General features: G+C 62.6%; 1 protein-coding gene across 3 annotated transcripts in view; it reads right to left on the bottom strand.

The window, feature by feature from the left end:
- Window positions 1-1,074: 1,074 nt before the first annotated feature.
- Window positions 1,075-23,229, bottom strand: part of HTRA3 (HtrA serine peptidase 3) — a 29,937-nt gene continuing 7,782 nt past the window's right edge. Inside the window, exons 2-9 of one of the 3 annotated variants that reach the window (XM_043573083.1) lie at window positions 19,589-19,688; window positions 16,628-16,850; window positions 13,954-14,148; window positions 13,302-13,334; window positions 11,934-12,048; window positions 4,339-4,387; window positions 3,793-3,888; window positions 1,075-2,194 (exon numbers count right to left, since the gene is read on the bottom strand). In XM_043573083.1, coding sequence (XP_043429018.1) covers window positions 2,029-2,194; window positions 3,793-3,888; window positions 4,339-4,387; window positions 11,934-12,048; window positions 13,302-13,334; window positions 13,954-14,148; window positions 16,628-16,850; window positions 19,589-19,688 — 977 coding nt within the window. In that variant the 3' untranslated portion in view covers window positions 1,075-2,028. Of the gene's footprint in view, window positions 2,195-3,792; window positions 3,889-4,338; window positions 4,388-10,313; window positions 11,073-11,184; window positions 11,390-11,933; window positions 12,049-13,301; window positions 13,335-13,953; window positions 14,149-16,627; window positions 16,851-19,588; window positions 19,689-23,229 lie in introns of those variants that run through there. The other 2 variants (XM_043573085.1, XM_043573084.1) reach the window with 2 other exon arrangements.

Here is a 23,229-nt window from a genome sequence, read left to right as displayed (position 1 = left end):
TCCCTCCCCTCCAAAGTCAAAGGTTTCCGGCGGCGGTGGTGGGGAAAGGGGCGATGCCGACGGTTGGGGCGCCACTGATGTCCTCGGAGGCCACGCTCAGGGGGCCCGATCCATCCCGGGGGCGAAGTCCCGCCAAATGCCCAAGGTCCCCGACAGCAGGGGCTGCAGCCCCGCCCACGACCGCCACCACCTGTGAGGTCTCCTGCGGCCGCGAGGGACGGTTCTGGGCTCACCGTCGGCCCAGCTGCCTGCGGCCCTCTGCCCCTCGGCCGGAGGGTTTTCTCCAGCTCCGCGGACAGCAGCTCAGCCCCACACAGTGCACCGCCCCCCCGCCCCCTCACCGCGCGGGGACCCAATTCCCCTCAGGGCAGACCCAGGGCCCCGGTGCGGCCCGGGTGTGGGGAGCGGCGCTCAGTTCACACGCTAACCGGAGCCCCAGGATGGCAAAACCGCGGTGCTGAACCAGACACGGCGCCCTCGTCAAAGCTGCTCGCGGCAGTTTCTGGTCCTTCTGCCGAGTGCCCTGTGGTGTGATCCCCGCCAGCTCCTGGCGCGCCTGGGTGTCCTGTGCATCCCTCTAGGTACCAACCAGAATCCCAGCCGCTGCCACGGCCATCTGAGGCCACCCTCTAGACCTGCCCCGTGGCGGGGGGGGGGGGGGGGGGGGGGGGCGGGTCATTGAAACACGGGCCTGTCCAGCCCCGGGCTCCCAGAGCTGGAAAGGGCTCGAGGTCCCGCGGTTGTCCAGCCGCCCTCAGGGAAGGTGGCCGGTGCTCACGCGGCTGCCCAGAGGCAGACCCTGCCCCCTGCGAGGCTGGGACCGGCGGGGTCTCCATCGCCCCGGGCTTGCGGCCCAGAACCCAGGCTGGGCCCCCTCCCGCTCAGACCTGCCGGGCGCCCCTCCCCCTCCCCCTGGTGCCCCCTACTTGCTACCCTGGGTGAGCTCCCGCCTCTCGGTCTCTTCCCGCCTCGCCCCGCCATCGCTGGCGTCAGGACCAGAGACAGGAACAGCTGTGGCTGGGGCCGGGGGTCGGGGGAAGGGCTGCCCTCGGCGCCCCTGCCGGCCAAGGACCGTGTGCTTGTAAACTTTAATTTCCATACAGTAGAGAAACACACAGTACAAGCAACATGGGGAATCCATTGTACAGCAAAGGCCACCGATGCACCTCAGAACACACGCGCGCCCCTCACCCCCACGCCCCGCCACCTGCCGCTTCACGCAGAACGGCACAGGGGAGGAGGAACCAGCTCGGTCCTTGGAACCCCAGCCCCCGTCCAGGGGCTTCCTCTGCCCGCCGTCCCAAGGCCACCTCCAGGAGGACAAGTGGCCTTCCAGAGGGTGTCAGGTGCTCTCTGCCCCTGGCCAGTCTCTCTCTTGCCACAGGGCTTGGCCGGGAAGCCAGGGCGCCTCCGCTCGGCACCTGCTGTGGGCCGGGTCCCCACGCTTGACTCCCCGAGTCAGACACGGCCGCCCCCCAGGCCCTCCAGGCTGGCGGGGTCACAGCCCTGGTCATTCAGTGCAGCGGGCACTGTGGTGTTCAGTGGGGGGGGGATGGGAGGCATTCCTTGCGGAGGATGGGCTCGGGGACCGACCTGAGCAGGTGAGTCGGAGGGGAGGGAGGGGTAGGAGTAGGTGGGACGTTTGGACACAGGTATGGACAGGTGTCGAGGCAGGGGTGTAAGACAGAAGGTGGGGGCTGCAGGGAACTCCAGAGGAGCGTTCTAGATATCCCGGGCACTTGGAGGGTGGCCCTCAGGAGCATCTGTACGCGGGGGACATCCGGCTGCCCCCGTGGCACTGTGATGAGGGAGCCGACCCCCCGAAGGCTGAGAGGCAGGTCCCTGGCCAAGCCCTGCCCGCGGCGCTGCCCCTGGACAGCCAGGAGGAGGCCTCTGGCTCTGCTGAGGACCGTCCGTGGTCCTTCGTCCCGACCCCGTGGGAGGCAGCGGCTCCGGACGGGACCTCTCGGCTGGCACCTGTCCTGGGCCGCAGGCTCTGGCACTCGGCGACGTGGGGAGAGCTCCCCCTCACAGGACCACCTCGGGCGCGATGCTGAACAGGAGGTCATCATTCCCCCGACGCACCTCCAGCAGCAGAGGGGACTCCGTCAGGACGGCCTCCTGCAGCTCGCTCGAGTCCGCCAGCGGGCGCCCGTTGACCTTGACGATGATGTCGCCATCTTGGATGCCCCCCCTGCCGACGGAGAGACACCCGGTCACCGCACATCCCTGCGAGGCCAGGACCCCGCTCGGGGGACGATCTGGTTGAACAGCAGCGGTGGAAGGGGAACCACTTCCGCAGGTGAGAACAGCACCCTGACGGCGGGGTTCCCACCCCAGTGGAAAACCAACGTCCTCCGAGGGCCAGGGCTGTGTCAGCCTGCTTCCTCTACACGTGAGGAGGGCTGGGGCCAAGTGTAGGCTGCCGCCGTCCTAGCTGGGCTGCCTCAGGCCAGGCACTCGGCCCCTTTGAGCCTCAGCTTCTGCACCTGCAGCCCTATGTGGGGACACGCTTTGCAAATTGCGAGGTCCAGGCCGCGGTGAGGGTTGACTAAGGAGGCGCGTATGGAACGCTGATTCACGCCGCGGCCACCGGCAGCCACCGTGGTCCCCGGTCCCACCGCGCTGGCCCTGAGGGCGGCCGCCTGCCGAATAAGGGGCCTGAGCTGGGCGCTGACTCTTTGCCTTCACGGATCTGCGTTCCAACAACTTGTCCTGCAGGCCGGCTGCAGACCGAGCGCGTGTGCTGGGGGCCCGTGTCCTCCCGCACAAGCAACGCGGCACATGCAAGAGGAAGGGGGTCCTGGTGGGGTGAAGGGGCCCCGCAGGGCTGGAGGCCCGCCTGCCTGGTTCCTCTCCACTCCACCGCCTGCCCTCGCGCCCCACGGCCCTTGAGCTTGACCTCCAGCTGTGCGAATTACCATTTAGACCAATGCAGCCCACCCTCCAACAGCGGAGACCTGGGGCAAAGGAGGGAAGGGGCTCGTCAGAGCCCCTCTGGGCCTGGAGCGGCCCACAAGGGTGCCGGGCCCGTGCCGCACCGGCTGCCTCAGCTCATGGTGTTGGGAACAGTCAGTCTTTCCCGGCACTCGGTGGTCTCAAAGGAAACGGGGCTTTGTCTCATCTGAGCTTGACCAAGTCTCCTCAGGGGACAAAGAGTGGGCTGAATCGTGTCCATCTTGCAGACAAGGAAGGAGGCCCAGGCTGGCGGGAGTCAGGCCGGCATGGGGTTTGAGCTCTGGGGGGGTCTCTACTGCTCTGTCTCCCCAGACCCAAAGGAAAGGACATTCTGGGGGCGCCTGGGGGGCTCAGTCGGTTGAGGGTCCGACTTCAGCTTAGGTCATGATCTCACGGGTCGTGGGTTCGAGCCCCACGTCGGGCTCTGTGCTGACAGCTCAGAGCCTGGAGCCCGCTTCGGATTCTGTCTCCCTCTCTGCCCCTCCCCTGCTTCCACTCTGTATCTCTCTCTCTCTCTCTCTCTCTCTCTCTCTCTCAAAAATAAATCAATGTAAAATGACAATAAAAATAAAAATAAAAGGAAAGGATATTCTGAACCAAGGACGGTGACTGCCAACGCCCCAAGGAGAACTTCGTCTTTCCAGCCTGCCCCTGGCTTAGACGACAAGCCGGAATCCCACCTGCCACATCCATGCCATATCACGTGCCAGGGGGCTCAAGGTCGTACAAGGTCACCGAGGCGAGCCCACCCTCGGCCTCATGCCCACCCAACCCCACCCACCGGGATGTCTGCTGGCCCCGTCCAGCCTTCCTGCTTCCTGTAGGGCAGTCTACCTCTGAGAAGGTGAGTTTGGAACGACCTCCTGCACGTAGATCCCACTGCTGACCGATGGGAAGTCCGGGTCGCTGGCTTTCAGTTCTTCCAGCAAACTGAAAAGGCAGTTCCGCGGTTAAGGCACGTCTGCCCCCATCCTCACGTGGGGGCGGCTACAACCCCCAAAGCCCTGGAGCCCCCAGAAGCTGGGAGAGGCAAAGACGGACTCTCCCCGCAGAGCCTTCGGTGGGAGCGCGTCCCTGCCGGTGCCCTGATGTGGGACCACTGGCCTCCAGAAGTGTGAGAGAAGGAAGTTTGCGGTGATTTGCTACGGTAACCACAGGGGCTTCCTGGAGGAGGCAGCACCTGAAGGGAGCCTGAGGGAGCTGAGGAAACCTATGGGACAAAGGGGGAAAGGGCACTGCAGGCAGAGGGACTGGCCTGAGCCCAGGCCTGGGAGCGTGAGTGCGTCTGGCTCACGGGAACACCTGCAGGCAGCCAGGCATGGCTGGACAGGGTCTGGGAGGAGGAGGGAGGGGCAGCGGGAATCATCCTTAGACACTCACCTCGGGGTGATGGTCCGCATCCGTATGCCGATGAAACGCTTCTTCCAGTCTGGGAACAAATCACGACAAGACTCCGTTAGAGCCTCTGTGAAAACCTCTGCCTTCCCTGAGGGGCCATGTGGGGACTAAATTTCCCCCAGGAGCCAAAAAAGCAGCGGGAGTCATTTGTGCAGTCACAGGCCTAGAGCTGCTTCTCTCCTCCAGGCTGCTCTTGAAGGGCCGGGAGACGTCCTGCCTCGTCTGGTGGCTTCATGCCCACCCCCGCCCTTAGGACCCACGCACCCATATCAGTTCCCATATCCGCTCTGTCGTGAGACCTACACCCAAACCCTGGTGGGCATTGGGGCTCTCCTCTCCAGCCTTATCTCCCAGATTTCCCAGCCTTGCCTGCTCAGATCTGAACTTGTCACCTTCTCCTGCCTTCCCCATAAATGATAATATTAGCCAATAATGCCCAGTGAGCACTAGCCACATGCCAGGCCCTCTGTTTAGAGCATCATACACACAACTTCCCCCTGGCTGCTCCAGCCTGTGACTTAGAAGGTGCCCTAGACCCAGAAATAACATTTACCTTTCTTGAACCATAAAATATGTCTCAGTACATTTTAAAATGTCCTATCATAAAAACATGCTCTCTGACCACAGCAGAATTAAAGAAGTCTCCGAGAACTTAGAAACGAAATAACACACTTCTGAACAACCCGTTTTCAAAGAAGAAGTCAAACAGGAAACTAGAAAGGATTTTAAACTAAATAAAAATGGCAAAACGACATATCAAAACTTGTGAGATGCAGGTAAAGCAGTACGTGGAGGGCAATGAATAGCACCAAAGTTCCCATATCAAAAAAAAAAAGGGTTTCACATCAATGACCTCAGCTTTCACCTTAAGAGCTAGAAAAAGAATATCAGATGAAACCCAATGCAAGCAGAAGAAAGGAAATACCAACAATTGGAAATCCGTGAAGTAGAAAACAGAAATATAATAGAGAAGATAAAACTTTAAGCTTTCAGCCACACTGATCAACCAAAATATGAAAAAAAGGACAAAGGAAAAGAGAAGATAATTATCCTCACCAGGACCATGAGAGGTAACATCACCACAGATCCTACAGGCATTAAAAGGGTCGTAAGACATAACAATGAATAACTTGATGCCAATACATTTGATGACGCAGACAAAATGCACACGTTTAAGTTTCCAAACTGCCAAATCTCACTCATGAAGCAGCAGACAACCACGTAACCTCACCTCTATTGTTAAAAACTGAATCTGTAATTAAAAATCTTCCCACAAAGAAAACTTCAGGCCCAGGTGGTCCCACAGGAAAATTCTACTAAATGTTTAGGAAGGAAAGAGCACCGACTCTGCACAAACTCTTGTAGAACACTGAAAATGAGCAAATACTTCTGGGATATCGTGATTTATAATGAGAAATACGTATTTTGATGTTCGTTTGTGGTTCCCAGCACACACCCCCTAACACTTTTGTAATCCCTGTGATAAAGGCTCTGGGGACATCTTTTGCTGTCGGATCCTGAAATGGTGACAGTGACAAATGTGAGATGGGTTTCTTCTGTTACCTACACCACAAGCCCCTTGCAACCACTCCTGAGTATATGTTAGTGAGTGATTTTGAGAAGCCCCTAAGGAAGGGGCTGGTTGCTAGGGAAACCCACCCATGTGGCGAAGGGTCAAACTTTCAGCCCCGACTCCCAACCTGCCTCTGGGGAGAGGTGAGGGGCTGGAGGATGACATAATCACCATGGCAGGGATGTAACCAATCATGCCAACACCATGAAGCCCGAGAGGGTGGGTGGGAGAGCTTCCCAGTTGGTGATTCCTCGGAAGTACTCTGTGCCTCCCCCCAGACCTGCCCTGTGCGTTTCTTCCATTGTTCCTGAGTTACTCCCCTTTATACATAAAATGGTCATCTAGCAAGTAACTGTTTTCCTGAGCTCTGTGAGCCACTCTAGCAAATGATCCAACCTGAGGAGGGGCCATGAGAACCCCCAGTCTATAGCCGGTGGGTCAGAAGCACAGGTGATAGCCTGCACTTTTGATTGGCATCTGACTTGGGGGGCAGTCTTGTATGACCTTGATTGTGGGGTCTGACACTATCTCTAGGCAGACAGTGTCAGGCTCGGGGGAGAACAATAGGACAGCTAGCTGGCTTTGGGAAGCCCCTCGCATTTGGTCCCCAGGGTGTCAGAAGTGACGCAGTGTCGTGGCAGAGAACTGAGGACAGATAAGAGGCACGGGAGGGGAGTTTTTCCTAAACAACTTCCCAACTATCATCCTGATACTAAAACCAGAAAACTAGACCCACACCCCTCTGGAAGACAGCTGCAAAAACCCTGTAGACATTTTCAGTGAACCAAATCCAACAATATGGAAAAAAGGATAATACCTCATGAGCAAGGGGACTTTATCCCAGGAATACAAGGATGGTTCAACCCTCAAAACTCAGCCAACACAATTTGCCACATTAACAGACTCAAAACAAAGACCGTCGTCTCCAAAGGTCTAGAAAAAGTGTCTGGCAAAATCTTCTAGCATCTGTGCCTTCTAAAACCCACGAATGGAAGGGAACTTTTTCCACCTGGGGCGGGACACCTGCGAGAGACCTTGAATGAGCATTCTGCTTACTGGTAGAAGACTAGAGACGTCTCTCCAAGGTCAGGAACAACGCAAGGACATCCTCTCTCACCACTTTTATTCAGTGTCTTATGCAGGCTCTGGGCAGACAAGAACAAAAGGCATCTGGACTGACAGAAAGAGGCAAAAACTGCCTCTATCCACAGACTGCAGAATAATCTGCGTAGAAAATCAGATGAGGACACCCGGGTGGCTCAGTCGGTTGAGCATCTGACTTCCGCTCAGCCCATGATCTCCTAGTTCGTAAGTTCTGGGGGAGGAATTGACAAGCTGATTCTAAAATCCATACGGAGGGGCGCCTGGGTGGCTCAGACGGTTAAGCATCCGATTCTTGGTTTCGGCTCAGGTCAGGGTCTCATGGTTTTGTGAGTTTGAGTCCCGTACCTGGTTCTGTGCTGACAGCGTGGAGCCTGCTTGGGATTCTCTCTCTCTTCTCTCTCTGCCCCTCCCCTGCTCATGCTGCTCTCTGTCTCTCTCAAAATAAATAAACTTAAAAAAATAAATAAAATCCACAAGAAAATGCAAAGGATCCAGAAAAACCAGACCGACTTTGGAGGCGGGACAGATTGGGAGGGCTGACGTTGCCTGACCTGAGGACGCTGCAGAGCTGCGGAAATCCGGACGGACAGACAGACAAGTGGGGCAAGACAGGCTCATTTTTTTTTTTTTTTTGGACAAAGGCGCAGTTTAGGGGAGAAAAATACACAGCGCCAGAACAACAGACTATCCAAAACAAAAACAAACAAAAAAGAATGTTGATTCATACTTTGCGCTATTAAAAAAAATTAACTCAAAATACACCATTGTCCTGAGTCTAAGACCTCAAAAAGTAAACTTCTAGGGGCACCTGGAGGGCTCTGTCAGTTAGGCATCTGACTTCAGCTCAGGTCAGGATCTCACGGTTCCTGGGTTTGAGCCCCGCATCGGGCTCTGTGCTGACAGCTCAGAGCCTGGAGCCCGCTTCCGATTCTGTGTCTCCCTCCCTACCCCTCCCCCACTCACACTCTGTCTCTCTCTGTCTATTGAAAATGAGTGAACCTTAAAAATTTTTTAAATAAATAAAAAACAAAGTAAACTGCTAGAGGAAAAGGTAGGAGAAAATATTCCTGGCCTTTGGTTAGCAAAGATTTCCTAAATACAACACCACATGCACGATCCATTTAAAAAACTTTGTTAAATGAGACGTCACAAAAATTCACAAAACTTCTCTTGGAAGACACCGTTTAGGGAACGAAAAGTGAGGCCATGGGAGGAAACATTTGCAGTTCGTCTCTCTGACGAAGGCTCCTATCCACAATGCTCTCAAAACCAGCTAAGGACACAGACAACCCAATCTTTTTAAGTGGGCAAAATATCTAAACAGATTTTTCTGCACAGAAGATCGATGGACGGGACCAGGTGGCTCCGGGTGAGGGGAGGTCAGAGCGGCGGGGCAGGGGGGGGGCCAGGGGGGCTGGGCCCACGGGTCTGCAGTCCGGGCGGCTTGGGTGTTCACCCCCAGCAGGTGCAGCCCGGGAGGGCTTTGGAGCAGAGACGGCCGTGGTCTGCCCTAAGTTTTGAAAGCGCCCCTCAGCCGGGAAGGTGTGTGGGGGTGAGGACAGTGGTACATCCCAGGCTGGGGTGCCGGAGAGGGAGGAAAGGGCCAGACTGTAAATCTGGGAGTCACCCCCTAGATGGCACTCTAACCCTTAAGGCTGGGCGGGGTCCTCAGAGGAAAGGAGAAAGGCCCCACACAGAGGCCTGGGCCCCGCATCCCGCTCCCGACGTGGGCGCCGGCCCCTGGTCAGCATTGCTCAGAACCCCAAGGTCATGCTTCAAAACAGGAAGGAGCCCGAGCCTCCTGTGCTTGTGCGTGAGCGGCCCCCTGGCTGGGCAGAGGTGCAGCCCTGTCCCCCGCCAGGCAGCCGCCATCGCGTCTGAGTCCTTGGTCACAACCCCGCTCGGCACCCAGCCCGGAGCCAGCGGGCCCAGCCCCACGCGGCTTCTCCAGAAACACGGGCGGTGGGGTGGGGGGCGGTGCGGGGTGGCCTGACTGGGTCCCTTTGTCTCCTCCTTCGCCGGGACGTCACCTAAATGCGAGGGTCCCGCGTGGCGCTGGGGACACGGAGGTGGGCTGGAGGTCCTGGCTCTGTGTCTTGCTAAATACGTCATGCAGCCACTTTGGACCCAGGCGAGGGGACAGTCAGTGCAGGAAACGAAACCACGGCGGGTGGGGGGGGGGGGAGGGAGGACTTCGGGTCCCGAGTGCTCCCCGTGGGGAGACAGGCAGCTCCCCACACCGCCGGCACGCTCGGGTCGCCAGACGACGCACTGAAAGCGGTCGGCGGCAGGGCACGTGAACGTCACCTCAGCATGAAAACCAGCCAAGCCACGGAGAAGCGCGGGCTGGGGCTTCGCGGGCACCAGGGCTGATCCCTGAGGTGCCCCCTGAATCCACGTCCCGGCCAACGCCCCTCCGCCCCAGCTCCAAGTTCAAGCCTCGCCGGGGACCCCACCTCTCCTCCCCTGCAGCTGCCGCACCCCAGCCAGGCCGCCAGGAAGGCAGCGGGGCCCCGCGTGGCTCCCTGCGGTGGACGCCCACCCCTGCCCGGCACCCGCGGCTGCCTGCCAGCCCGTGCCCCTCTCTGCACCCCTCTCCCGGCCCTCTGCCGGCCTCCCTACTCTGACGTCACAGCGTAGACTGGCGCTCACTCCCCCCCCCCCCCGCCCCAGCTAGAACAGAACCCCCCAGGGGCCGTGGCTCCTGGAACATTCACCGTTGTCGCCTCTGCTCCGAGACCCACCCTGCAGCCCAGAAAGCGGACTGACGGTCCCAGCCACAGAGCTGGGAGAGCGCCCAGCTCAGGTTCCAGGGACACTAAAGCCTGCGGCACCTTGAAGAAGCGACGATGGGTTCCAGGGCGCAGGCCCTGCCCGCCAACCCCCTGCTCCTGCCTCCTCCCCGTCTATTGCACACGGTGCCCCGAGTCAGCCTGTGACTGTGCGGCCAGGGAACGTGCACGGCAGTGCCCGCCCCCAGCGCCTCCCTGCACCTCTCCCCCAGCGCACGGGACACAGAGACCCCTGGGGCCGGAGGTGAGCGACGTTTCCACTCCCCAGGCTGGACTGAGCACTGAGGATCCATCTTCCACAGTTCACGGGGGCGGGGGGGGGACTCTCCAGCCAAGCAGCCCCGGGGGTGCGTGCAAGTCCCAAGGCTGGCTGAACCCCCAAGCCCTCGTGAGCCCCGAAGCTGAGACAGGACCAAGAAGTGCTCCCTGACATCTCCCGAATTTAACTTAAGGATGGTCTGTTTTAAAGAACTTTAGATTAACTGGGCTTACGTGTTTTGAAACTTTTATTAAGAAAAAAAAAGCAAGAGTGAACACGTCAAGCTCAAAGGTTTTATAGATTCAGTCACCCCGCTAAGAATTACTGGGCTCTTTGATTAGTCCACATGTCCTAGGGGAGGTGACAGCTCTGGGGGCAGGGGATGACTGTTTCCCAGGGTGTCCGGGGGACGGTCACAACAAAGGAATGAACCCTGGTGGCCCCCAGCGGGCTCTGGCCCGAGAGTGGAGAGGAACAGGGCAAGAAGCGAGGAGACACCACCATCTAGTTTCCCGGAACAGTCACCTGACGACTCAACCTGCACCACATGCAGACCCACCGATTTCCAGGAGGCGGCCAAGGCCAAAGGCACCGCTGGGGCAGAGGGCAGTTACACCAGGGACACCCAGCTACTAGGGAAAGGACCAAGGCTGTGACAGCTACGAAGGTGAAGCCCTGGGCTAAGTCCTGAGCTCCCCAGCAGCCAAGGAGTAAAGGGCTCCAAAGGGTTAGATGGCCCCCTGTCTAAGAGAAGAGGCCGTCAGCCTCTCTAGGGAAGGCCGGCTCTGCCCTGGCTCCAGGCCGTCTTCACACAAGGGCCCCCGATGAACCAAACGGTGTTCTCGCTCGAGAGTAGTTCTTCAGGTGACCAGCCCTCACGGCACCGGTCGTGGCTGCACTGGGTTCCGAGCGCTTGGCTGGTGGGACCGTTGGGGACGGGGCAAGCACGAAGAGGGCCCCTGCTCTCAGCGAACTGCTGGTGAGGGGGCTGGGAGGAGACAGGGGAGCAGTCTGAAGGTGGGAGTGGCGGGGGGGAGGCCTGGGCGGCGAGCAGGTGGGCGCGGGAGACAAAACGGCTGGAGGGAGGCGCTCACTTGGGCTAAAATGAAAGGCAGGAGCGTCGAGGCCGCCAGGAAAGCTCCTGAGATCAGGAGACACGACCCTACTTTGGAGAACAGCCGTGGCCACCAACTGTAAGAAGGCGCTTGGCAGGCCCTCACTGGGGAGTCACCTGTGCCTGGCCAAGGCCCGCACCGGGTGGATGCCCCTGGCTGTCCAGAAGCGGGCAGGGGAGGCTGGACATCCCTGTGTGGATGGGGATGGAGAGAAGGGGCTGAGAGAACATGACTTCCAAGGATCAGGGGCTTGGGCACCACCGCTTTGGAGTCAAGGCTACCCTCCTGGGCAGTCGACCCGACCAGCAGACTGAGAGGGCAGTGTGCGGGGATGGGCGGGAGGGAGGAAGGAAGGGAGGGAGGGAGGGAGGGAGGGAGGGAGGGAGGAAAGGAGGGAGGGAGGGAGGGAGGGAGGAAGGAAGACAGGAAGGAAGGAAGGAAGGAAGGAAGAGAGGAAGGGAGGGAGGGAGGACAGACGGACGAGTCTGCAGCCGCCCAGAGAAGTGGAGCCTGGGGAGCCCAGGTCACTGGAGGCGGGTGGCGGGTGGCGGGTGGGGGACGCAGCCAGAAGGGGACAGTCTCGCGTGGTGGGGGTTGCACGTGGACAAGAAGCACGGGGCGGGGGGGGACAGAGAAGGAGGCTGTGGCTGAGCGGGCGGGGGCCCCAGGGCGCCGGGGGACAGCTCAGAAGGCCCGAGTCCCTGCCCCGGCAGCCCCCGGGGGTGGCACCGTACCTTTGGCGTGCCTGTCCTGGAACTCCGTGAGGAAGCGTGTGATGCGGTCCGAGGGGATGGCGAAGGAGATGCCGGCCGCAACCTTGAGCGTGTTGATGCCGATGACCTCTCCGTCCTGTGCGGGGGGCCGTCCGAGGGGGCGGTCACCCGGGCAGCCCGAGCGCCGTGGCCGCCGCCCGGTTCCCGTGGCCGACCGGCCGTCACCGCCCCCGAGGGGCTCCCGGAAGCTGTCCGCGAAAGGCGCTCCGGGGTTCGCCTCCGGGCCAGGGACCCCCCACCTCTCCCTCCAAGCCGGACCCCTCCTCTCCCTCGCCAGAGAGTGTCCGTACGGGAGCTCGCGGTCCGCCCCGCGAGGAGGACACCCCCAGCAGCATCCCGGGAGCCCAGACGGGGGGTGATGAGGCGTACGCGCCCCTCTCTGCCTTCCTTCCAGAAGCGCGGCTGGGGGCGTGAGGTCGGGGCGGCTCCGGCATCACCCGCCCCCTCTGCGCCCCGGGAGCTGGCCTCCCCCGCCGCCCCCACCCTGCACCCCTCGAGGCTGCAGCCGGGGCCCCGGACACACCTCGCTCTTGACACCCTCCCGGGAAGGCACTCCTCTCCATAGCCAGCACGCACCCCTGCGCCGGCTTTTCTGGCCTCCAGCCTGAAGCCCGCCCGCACGACTTTCTCGAACACCAGTGCTGCGGCCTTCGTCCCGCTGAGCGTCCGACCCCTCCCGCTCGTGCCGTGCTGCTCCCCGGACCATCTTTCCCCTGCACGTCCCTCTCAACGCCAGACCCTCGGTCTCCACAGTGCAAGTTAGATGCTCCCTCCTCCAGGAAGCCCTCCCTGCCTGCATCCCTGCAGAGCCCCCTCACTGCTCCTCACGTCACACTTGCCCCCAGGAGCTCCCCAGGGCGGGAGGGCATCCAACAATTCTCAGGGCCCAGAGCCCAACTGATTTCTGAACTGAACTTTGGGTTGATTCTGGAAATCTCCCCTGGGATGGGAATGAGCCTGACTCTGGGGCCCAGGGCAGACCTGGGGCAGGGGTGACCCAACAGGGCTGGGACGGAACGAGGACGCCCCCACACCCTCGCATGTAAACGCAAGGATGGGGGGCCCGGAGCCGTGACCGGCCGTGACCTGTGTCTCCCCTGCCCCAGGTCCTTGATGGGCGTGTGGTCCCCGCCTGGCTGCTGTTCTGGGTCACCCTTACTCAGCATCCTTGGGGGCTTGGGGGACAGGGCAACAGGCACTTGGGGTCATGCCCTCCCCCGGGGCCCCCAGCCCAGCCACCGGGTGTGAAGATTCAAGGCGCATCTTCGAGGTTCCATCCCCGCCTCGGGGCCGTGCTGCCATGTGAGTGGAGGACTTGGGGACACTCACCAGGTTCACCAGGGGTCCCCCGGAGTTCCCGTACTGCAAGGGAAGAAATGAGACGTTAGCTGAGCCCCGAGCCCCTCGCGGGTTCCTGAAGCTCTGTCTCCCGAGCCCTCCCTGTTAACCAGCACAGAAGACGGGTACTCGGATTTTACCCCCAACAGCATCGAAAGGCCTCACTCCTGCCCCCATTTCATAGGTGAGAAAGCTGAGGCCCCGGAGGCCACGTGGACGCCGTCTGGCCTGGGCCAGAGCCCTCTGCACACACCGCACGCCTCCAGATTCGCCTCACGGGGTACAGTTCTTCCCCACCCGCCTCGAGGGGTCTCTACAAAGACGAACATTTCCAGAAGAGCCCGAACCACGGCAAACCAGAGAGGTGGGTGTGGGGCGCCTGGGCAGAGCGCGCCGTGAGCCCCCCGATTCAGTGGCAACACTGAGGACGAGAAAAGCGAGGCTGACAGGGTGAGTGGTTCGGGCGTGACCCGGGTTCCTGGCCCGGGTCAGGAACGAAGCCGCCAACTCCCAGGGCGGGCCTGGCGCCCGCGTGCAGAAGTCACAGGGAGTCCAGGCTCCGCTCAGCGTAAAGAAGGACCTTTCTAGCACGCGGGCCGGGGGACGGGGAGCGAGCCCTGCCGGAGGCCCCGTGAGGACTCACGTTGATGATGGCGTCTGTCTGGACGTAGTCCATGTCGGAGTCCCGGAGGCCCAGCTCCTTGCCGTCCCGCTGGGCCGTGCTGACGATGCCCGTGGTCACCGTGTTCTGCAGGGCAAACGGACTGCCGATGGCCACCACAAACTCGCCGGGCCGCAGGTCTGCCGAGTGGCCCAGCAGCAGGGCCGGGAGCTTCTTCTGCAGGGGGGACACGGGGAGGGAGGCTCAGCTGTCTGCCCTGGGTGAGACTGGAGCCAGATGAAGGCCGGGACGGTCCCAGGAGGGCCGGAGCGGCTGGCGAGACCCATCGGGGGTGAAGGGCAAGGCAAGCTGCCAACTCAGATGGAGGCCGGGCTGGCCTCCAGCTGACCCGTAGCAGGAGGGACCCGGGCTGGAGTCCTTGGAACAGAGCCTCGGCCGCACCAGTGACCACAGGGGTCCCCAGGTGGGCTGCGGGGGTCACACACAGGGAGGAGGTCCACGGGGTCTGGCTGGGCACAGCCTCTGAGGTCATCGAGCTCAGTGGTTCGGTGGCCACAGGTCCCTCTGAAAGTCTGACAGGGGCTACGAATGCCGTCAAAAATGCATCACACACAGACTGATGCCTAGGACCGCAGGGGCTCTGGAGCCCTAGTTTTGGAATCCTTGATCCAGCTCAACCAGATCTCCCGATGTAGACACACAGGGAAACTGAGGCCCAGAGCGGCGAGGTGACTCAGCCAAGCTCTGCCATCACCCCCTGCCCACGGAGACGCCTGCCCACTCCAGTTTCACGTGGAGCCGGCCGGTCTGTCTGAGTCCACGGCTGGGCCGGCAGCTCTGAGGGCCAGCCGTGTTGGGGTCGCCTCCGTGTTCCGGAAGCTGCAGGAGACACGCTCAGAGGGGGTGCTCCTGAGCGGGCTTAAGGTGCCCACGTGCGCACAGTGGCGAACGTGGAATCCACGGCGGCCGAGGCCCCGTCGCCAGCACCTCCGTGAATCTGGGGGTTCGGTGGCGCACCCTTATGTCCGAGGCCACCACCGGGGAGGGGCACTGCTTCTGTGGGCTCCCGGGGAACGGCAGTCACTTGCAGACAGAAAGCTTTAAGAGAAGGTGCCGGCGACCGTCCTGTCCCGATCGCGGGGGGCCTCCCTCTAGCTCTGGACAAGGACCCCACACCTCGGACCCTCTGAGCACCCGGTTGTGTGTGGTCACTCCCCTTTCCTCCCTGGCGGTGGCCTCTTCTTTCTGCTCCAGCCACCATGCCACTTAAGGTCTTCTGTCCCAGGGCAGCTCCCAGTACAAACGGGGGGACCTGTGAACGGGGGTGAGGCGAGCCGGCAGGGCTCCACTCGGCCCTTCCTCACCTGCCCGCGTGGCCGCGGGGCCGCAGCCCCCCCCAAGGCTGGGGGGCTACCACGCGCGGGACCCAGGGACTGAGGCAGCTCCCGCTGGGAGGTCGTGCAGTCTTTACTAAAGTCCACCCGCCCCTGGGGCCACGGACGGCTGCTGCGTGTGCCCCTCGGGATTGTGCCGCGGCACCTGGAACAGGAGAGACCCGGCGACCGCCAGACCCGCGGTCCAGTCTGCCTCTGCGTCACCCTGTGGGGGTCCTCGGCAGGGGCTGCACCCTGTGGCCCTCGGGCCAAATGCAGCCTGCTGCCTGTTTCTGTTTTGTAAATAAAGTTTTATGGGGACACGGCCACGGGCTCGTGTGGCCTGTGGTGGCTGCATCGGTGAGAGGCGTCCCCAGAGGGCCCGGACCCCACAAAGCCTCGAAGTGCTTACTATCTGGAGCCTCACCGAAGACGTTTGCCAGCCTCTGTCTTTGAGCACACCCCGTGCCCCGCCCCAGCCTCAGTTTCCCCATCTTTAGAACGGAGGTGGTGTCCCCGGGCTCAGTAACTGCTGTGGGGAAGGGTCCCCGTTGGGATAAGCCTCTCCTCCTCCCTGGATCGGGCAAGAAGGAGCCTCCTCACAAAAGATTCATTATCACCAAAACCACACACTTTCATTCAGAAAGAGAGGAAGCCGGATTCCAAGTCAGCCAAGCCAGACTCACCAGCGCAGACAGCCTGGTCACCGGCCTCACGGCAGGGGCAGGCTGCCGTCACCGAGAGTCACGACCACAACACTGGACGTGCCCTGCCCCGGCTTAGCCTGACCTTGGGCAGTGACTTAACCTCTCTGACCTCAGTGTCCCCTCGGAAGCAGCAGGACACCGACGCCCCTTCTGTCAAGGGCGGTGGGGCGCAGGCACAGTGCCAGCCCCTGGCGGTGACGCGGGACGGCTGTGGCCCCGCTGTGGGCCCCGCCTGGCCAGCTGGGGGGACGGGATGTGGAGGGACCGGGGCGTGTGTCCCAGAGCTCCGGGCCAGCGTCCCGTCAGCCCCACGGGGGAAGCTGCCTGTCCTGGAGTGAGCCGGGAGGGACGCAGGCAGCGTCCCTGGGCCTTGGAGGACGCCCCTTCGCGAATGACTTGGGGGCACATCGCTGGCTGGCGGGCGGCAGCCCGGCTCTGCTCGCACACGGCAGCTCAGGAAGCAGGGGCGGGGGGTCTGGAGACCCCGGTTCTAGGCTGGCCCGCCCCGTGGCTGGGCCTCGGTTCCTCCGAGCGTCCCACAGGGAGGTCGGGCCGAGGCGACTCCGAGCACTGGGGCCTGGGAAGGCGCCCCCGCCCAGCCCGCCGCCCACTCACCTTGGGGTGGATCTGGATGGTGGCGATGTCCGACTTCTTGTCGATGTCTTTGATGGTGGCCTCGTAGGTGTCTCCATTCTGCAGCTGCACCTTGAGCTGTTGCCGGCCCGAGACGGCATTGGAGGTGGATACCACGTGGGCGTTGGTGACGATCAGGCCGGCCTCCGACATGATGAAGCCCGAGCCGCTGGACAGGGGCACATTGCGGCCAAACAGGGGGTGTCTGCGGGGAGCGAGCGCGGGGGGGGGGTCAGGGCAGGCGGGGGCCTGCTGGAGGGGAGCGGAGCCCCGTGTGGGGTAAGAGAATGCGGTTTGGGGCCCCCCACCCCCACCCCGGCCTCAGGCCCAGCCCCGCCACCTTCGGCTGCGGCCTTGGCCTGCTCACTTAACGCCGGGCCCTCTTCACGGCCTCAAGGGGGGGCGGTGACCTCTGACTTGCAGTCTGCCGGGAAGGGACACGAGGCCCACGCCTGGCAGGCCTGTTAGGACAGGCGGGCACAGAGCTGGAGCCAGACAGGCCGGCACTCTCATCTCAGGGCCATCCCGCTCATTACCTGCCTGGCCGTGGGCAGGCCTCAGTCTCCCCAGCTAGGAAATGGGGCATCTACCCTGCTGGGTGTGACGCCTGTTGTCCAAAGCGCCTGGGGGCAGGAAGCCACTCAACAAACAGGGCTGGGGGACAGCGCAGCAGGTGCCGGGGTCCCCAGGGGGGTACTTCTCCGCGGAGGGGCAGATCGGACCGTGCAGGGAAGGGGCGGTGCTGGGGCGGTCTCGTTCCCACCCCGCCCGGTCCCTCCCCTGCCCCGCACCTGCCCGGAAGCCCCAGACGGCGTGACAGGCAGCGCTGGGGACAGGCTCTGCTCCATGATGACACCAGGTGTCATCCTTCCGGGGACTCAGGGGGCGGAGGGGACAGCGGACGGTGCAGGGCAGGGTGTGTGCTCAGACACAAGCAGACGCCGGGCCCGGCCTCTGTCTCCGTGAACAGGAGCAAACGGTCAGAGGTCAGAGTTCCCTGATGTGTGACCACGCCCAGCTGCCCGCAGGGTCAAGAGGGAACCAGGGCCGCGGTTCAGGACCCTCTCTGGGGCGGGTCGCCTCTGGGACCCCCGAGGGGCCTGGACGGGGCAGGAGAGAAGGAACTCGAGGGTGGGGGCTGTCTCAGGGAAGTGAGGGTTGCACAAGACCCACCTCGGCGGGCAGGACCGGTGACCAGAGCCAAGGCCACCGGGCACCCCGAGCCAGACTCCCCGAGTGATTTAATGCTCACGACCACCCTACAGGGTAGGAGGCCTTCAGTTTGCGGGTGGGGAAACTGAGGCCCAGGACTTGAACTACTTCTCTGGGTCAGGCAGGCAAAGGGCAGAGCAGGGGTTTGAAGCAGGCAGCCTGGGCACTCGGCCCCAGGGGGACCACGGGATCTGACCACTCACACGGGCCGTTGCCCCCGCCCCCCAGCTCCGTGTGGCCCTGGGCGAGGGCTGCACCTGGCCACACCCCTGCACCCACGGCTAGGGTCTGGCGCTTGTCTGCTGGAGGGGCCCGAGGCGGGCCGAGGCAGCCCCGGGGCCTCCCCGCCCAGGCCGGGGTCACAGCCAAGGCTCCCAAGCTTGATGAGCATCTCATCTGTGTCTGGGATCTTGCCCGCTCGGTCTCGTCCACCCACCCACCCACCCACCCACGTGGACATCGGCCTCGGAGGCTGATGTGGCAATGGCATTGCCACCTGGCCAGACTGGGCTACAGTCAGCAATTGGCTGGCTCGAAGCCTGGTGCCCGGAGCCTTCTGGAAATACACGGTCCTCGTCTGAGCCACTGGCAAGGCCAGGGACATACCACTTAGCGTGTCCAGTTATAATTTCCTCAATGATATGTCTCAGGGTCTGGAGGTTGCAGAAAGGGCAGTAAGGGGTCAGCTGTGGGGTCTGAGAGCCCTGGGGTGAAACCCCGACTTGGCACTCAGCCGCTCTGTGAGCTCAGAGAAGTTTCCAGGCCTCTGCTCCACACCCAGAAAATGGCAACATCAAAGCTTAGCTTCTGGGGCTCAGCCCTGAGGGACAGCAGTCTGTCGGGGTACAGTCTCAGTCAGCACTGAGGGGTGGGCCCCCCGGGCTTGACTCTTGGGGTGATTCCTGTGAGTGGCCGGCTGTCTCCACTAAGAGGTGGGCATTCACCAGGGCTGCTTAGACAGATGCAGGCAAAGCAGATACAGCACACTGTCCAGGGATACCGACAGTGAGCTCATGCCCTTGGTGGCTTGCCACGTGGAGCACCATCAGGGGTGAGCACTGTCCTCACCCTCCAGAGATGGGGGGCAGTGACGTCCAGGAGCGAGGTCTCCCCCCGGGCAAGCTCCACGCCCAGGGAGCAGGGAGCCCCGTGCTGGGGCCAGGAATCGGGGCGTGGGGGATTCTGCCCACCCCCAGGGACCGGGGACCACCCGGTCCTCTGCGCCTCGGTGTTGGCATAATGGCACCGGCCGGCCTCCACCCCTCGGGACAGCGTGCTGGGGGACGGGGCTCTGGCCCTGCATGCCTCATCTGGGCTGTCTGGAGGCCCCCTCCCACACAGGGGCGACGAGGTTAAGACAAGGAAGAGGAACCCTGAACGTGAGACGTCGCACCGTCAGCGTCTTCTCTCTGGGGAGTACAGGACGCCCCGGGAGACCTCAGGACTGCCCTGAGCGATCAGCCGTCGGGGCCCCGGAGCTTCCCAGAAGCAGCTCTGACAGTCTCAGGGCCACCAGAGCTGACTCCGCGGTGCGCCTGCTTAGCACGCCCTGGCGCTGTGAGGTCGGTATCCCCCCCCCCCGCCCTTGGCGGGGAGACCAGAGTCAGAGAGGGGCCGCCCTCCCCAAGGGCGCCAGGTGTCGGGGAGGTCTGCCGGACCCCACGTGCGCTTGGCTTCGACCGCCCCCGTGCTAGAACGGGGGTGGGGGGTGCCCGGGAGGAGTTCGCACACCTCAGGAAGAGCTCTATGTGGACCACGGCCGGCGCGATCTTCTCCACCACGTCCGCGATGAAGTTGAACTTGTACCTCGGGCTGGTCAGCTGGTGGAGACCTGCGCTGGCGGGAACAACCAGGCCCATTAATGAGGCCCAGACACCGCCAGCGGTGCCCCGAACCCCCCCCCCCCCCCGGGAGGAAGCTCCAGCGAGGACCACCCCCCCCAGGCTCAGAGCCCCTCAGGGATGCCCGACACTCAGCCCGGTGACACCCAGATATTTGGGAGGGGGCTCCCTCGTCCCAAGAATGGTCACTGTGGAGTCTCCTCACTGGACGCGATACCACTGGGCGGGCCGGGAGGCTCACAGATGTCAGGACACTTATCCTGACGTGACACTTGAGCCAGACCCGAGCCAGCCCCCTGGGCCCTCACCCTTTCTCTCACCCAGAGCAATGCCCTGGCGTGAGGCCACCGTCCCCTCCCCCGCCGGCTCTGGCCCGTCCTCCAGCCCGTGCTAGTGCCGTGATCGGGCAAGGTGACAGCAGAGGTCCCCGGCCATCCCTTCGGAGCTGCCCCGCTCTGGCCCTGGGGTGGCCCCCTCCCAGGCCCCGCGGGACTCCGGATGTCTGCGTCGCCAGGGCCCCCCATCCAACTTGGCCGGACCCCAGTCCGACTTTCCAGGCGGTTCATGAACCCCCTGGAACCTTTGCCGGCTCAGATTTCTGCTGCTGTCAGCAGTGGGGGCCGCCGCCTGCCGGGACCGCAGGCCTGAGGGATGTGGGTGGCACCGGGCCCACACCCCTTCGGTCTCCCTGCTCGGGCATGTGCTGAGCTCTCTCCGGTCGCAGCCAGAGACTGGCGGTACCTGGAACCGGGCCCACCCAGCACTGCTTGTAAGCGGGGGGCTCCCCGAATGAGCCGAGTGCTGGGAGTCCCGCAGGCCGGGCTTGGCTGGGCAGCCCCCCTTCCGGCTGTGTGGCTTCAGGCAAATCACTCACCCTCTCTGGGCCTTGACTCCTAGTCTGAAAATGAGGCTGAAGGTGCCCCACCCCCCACCCCCGACCTGTGGGAACCGGGTACGGATGTGACTTGTGAGCCTAACCCTGCACCCCGGGACTGGTGCTGGCGAGCAAAGAGGGCTCGGCCCGTGAAGTCCAGTTCTGGGAGGTGAGGGGTCATCGGGGTTGAGTGAGAATCCGGATTTTTCCGTTTTGCCCAGAGAGGCAGGAGGTAAGGCGAGTGCAGCCATCATCGGTGCTGCATAAACATCTGGGGCAAATGCAGGGCTCTCCACACCCCGACTCGTCTCCCCACGTCCAGGAGGCGGCCAGGGCGGGGGGCACTGCCCCCATCTTAAACGTGGGAAAACTGTGGCTCCCTGAGCTCAGTCCTCTTGCCTGGAGATGCGTCTCTAGTTCGAGAAGGCAGGTTCTGAGCGCAGGCCGAGGGCTCTCCTCCTTCGGGGCCCCGAGTGTCCGTTATGCCTGAACCGGAGAGAGCTTCCCTCGGGGTCCAAGGTCAGAGGTGGGGAGGAGACCCCCCCCCCCGCCACCGCCGGTTCTGTGATGTCTGCTTCTCAGCCAGGCAGTGGGCGCTGGACAGGGGGGCCCAGGCCACCGTGGTCAGCCTGAATCAAAGGCTGCCTGTCCGGGGTGGCCAGAGCCTGCCGGCCACCGCGAGGCCCCTCACCCATCAAAATGATGGCGGCCAGGGGCTATGGCCTGGGAGCCCTCTTCTTCCGGGTGGCAAAACCCTCGGAGGGGCGGGGTGTAGGGCTCAGAGCTCACATTAACGGGGGCCCCGGGGCAGGGCCCACTGTGGGCCAGGGTTCCTTCCATGCTCCCAGCATGCCGTCGCGGTCGGAGTCTGTATCTCCACGCGGGATCGCTAATTCTCCCTGACGCTCTGCGACCGAGGCCGCCAGTCAGCTGGGGGGGCTGAGCCCAGCTCTGCCCTCTCCACCTCGAGGCAACCCCCCTGGGAGCCCACGTCATACTCTGGCCTCCGGGCACAGGGAAGGAAACCAGCCACAGAGTCTGCTGCCCTGTCCAGGTTCCAGTCTCTGACGAGACGTTCCTGGCCGGGCAGTTCCTGTGCCCTGGGGACCTCAGAGGACCCCGACCCCAGGCCCTTGTCTCTTCCACCGGGTGGGTGTTTGGCAGGGTCTGCCGGGTTTCCCGGGCCGAGGCTCCCGCCCACCGTGCTCTGCTGGGGCGGCCAGTCCCCGAGGGCCCAGTCAAGGGTCACCCTCTCCCTGCTGTGTAACCTGTTGGGCCATTTACCCCCAGTCTCTGCTCCATCACCCGCCGTTCTGTGCCTCACCTGCACAGACCATTCCCCACTTCCCCCCGCAGGACACGCCAGCTTGTCCCGGGCACAATTCCAGTGCCGTCTCCTCCAGGCAGTCCCCCGGCAGGCTCCTTCCAGCCAGCATGAGTCTCTCCCTCCTGGGGTTCCCAGTGTAATGCCCCACCCACGGCCCTGCCTCTCACGCGGGGTATATTCAAGCCACGCAGGCCGAGCGCCTCTGTGTGCACCTGAGTTCAGGCGAGTCGGGCACAGCACAGCGTGACGGGGGATGGGGCACAGCAAAGTCCAGGGGTGCCCCAATCCGGGTCCCAGGGACTTCAGAGCCTGAGTCCTCCCTGACCCAGAGCCTGGGGCACCCCTCCGAGGCTCCTGGGTCAGCCAGCTGATGACTAGAGCCCCGCCGGGCCCTGTCCCTTTAAGCAGAGCCCCGCGGTGGGCGGTGGGGAGGGGGTGGTGGGGCGGGGCAGGCCTGTTTCCTGGTCCTCCTCCCTACACACAGATGAATCACCCCATGAATCAGTGGGAAGGGAGGACTCGGTTCCCACAGCCTCTTTCCACATGAAAACCGTGGGCCCCACGGCTGGAAAGCAGACTCTGTTTATTTGGGCTTCTGACAACCCCCACCCCCACCCCCTCCTCCAGCCAAAGTTCTGAAGTCAACAGTCAGTCCCCACCAGATTCAGCCATTAGCCTTTGTCATCGTTGTTGTCGTGTTTTGTTTTCAAAAATAAACTGTGACCCACGGGCTCTGGAAGGTCCAGTTCGTGCGGAATTTGACACGGCAAAGCAATCGAGGCCAGGTGTCCAGTGGGGCCTCCCGGGAGAGGAAGGGACGCGGCCAGGATGGGACGGACTGGGACAAGGGTTGGCAGGGAGAGAAGCTGGGCGTCAGGGCTCCACCCCAACACCCTGGCGTGGCCGAGCTCCCTGGAGGGCTCAGGGACGGTGGCAAACCCCGAGAGAGGACTTCACTACGTGCCAATTCTGGAGAGCCATACTGCCACGGAACAACAGAGGGGGAGACCAAGGCCCAGAGTGGGAAAGTGACTAGCCCAGACATCCCACCGGGCCGCCTTAGAGTGTTGTTACACAGGCTGTGGACTGCACAAGCCCAGGACCATTACTAACGAAGGTCTCAGCATGACTGGCTTCCCTTGGAGTTGGGCAGTGCGCAGCCTGCCCGACTATGCATTACCCCTCCGGCGCATAACAGGCACTGAGACCCAGTTTTGGCCCTCTCTGAGGTCATTGCCTTTATTCCATCAGAAGAAGCCGCCACCTGTCACGCCGTGGTTAGCTGTGAACTGGGATGGAAGGGCCGTGGGCAGATGACCACAAAGCCTGG

The sequence above is a fragment of the Prionailurus bengalensis genome, chromosome B1 (assembly GCF_016509475.1).
Source record: "Prionailurus bengalensis isolate Pbe53 chromosome B1, Fcat_Pben_1.1_paternal_pri, whole genome shotgun sequence".
NCBI lineage: Eukaryota > Metazoa > Chordata > Mammalia > Carnivora > Felidae > Prionailurus > Prionailurus bengalensis.
This window is presented reverse-complemented; position numbering and strand designations above follow the sequence as displayed.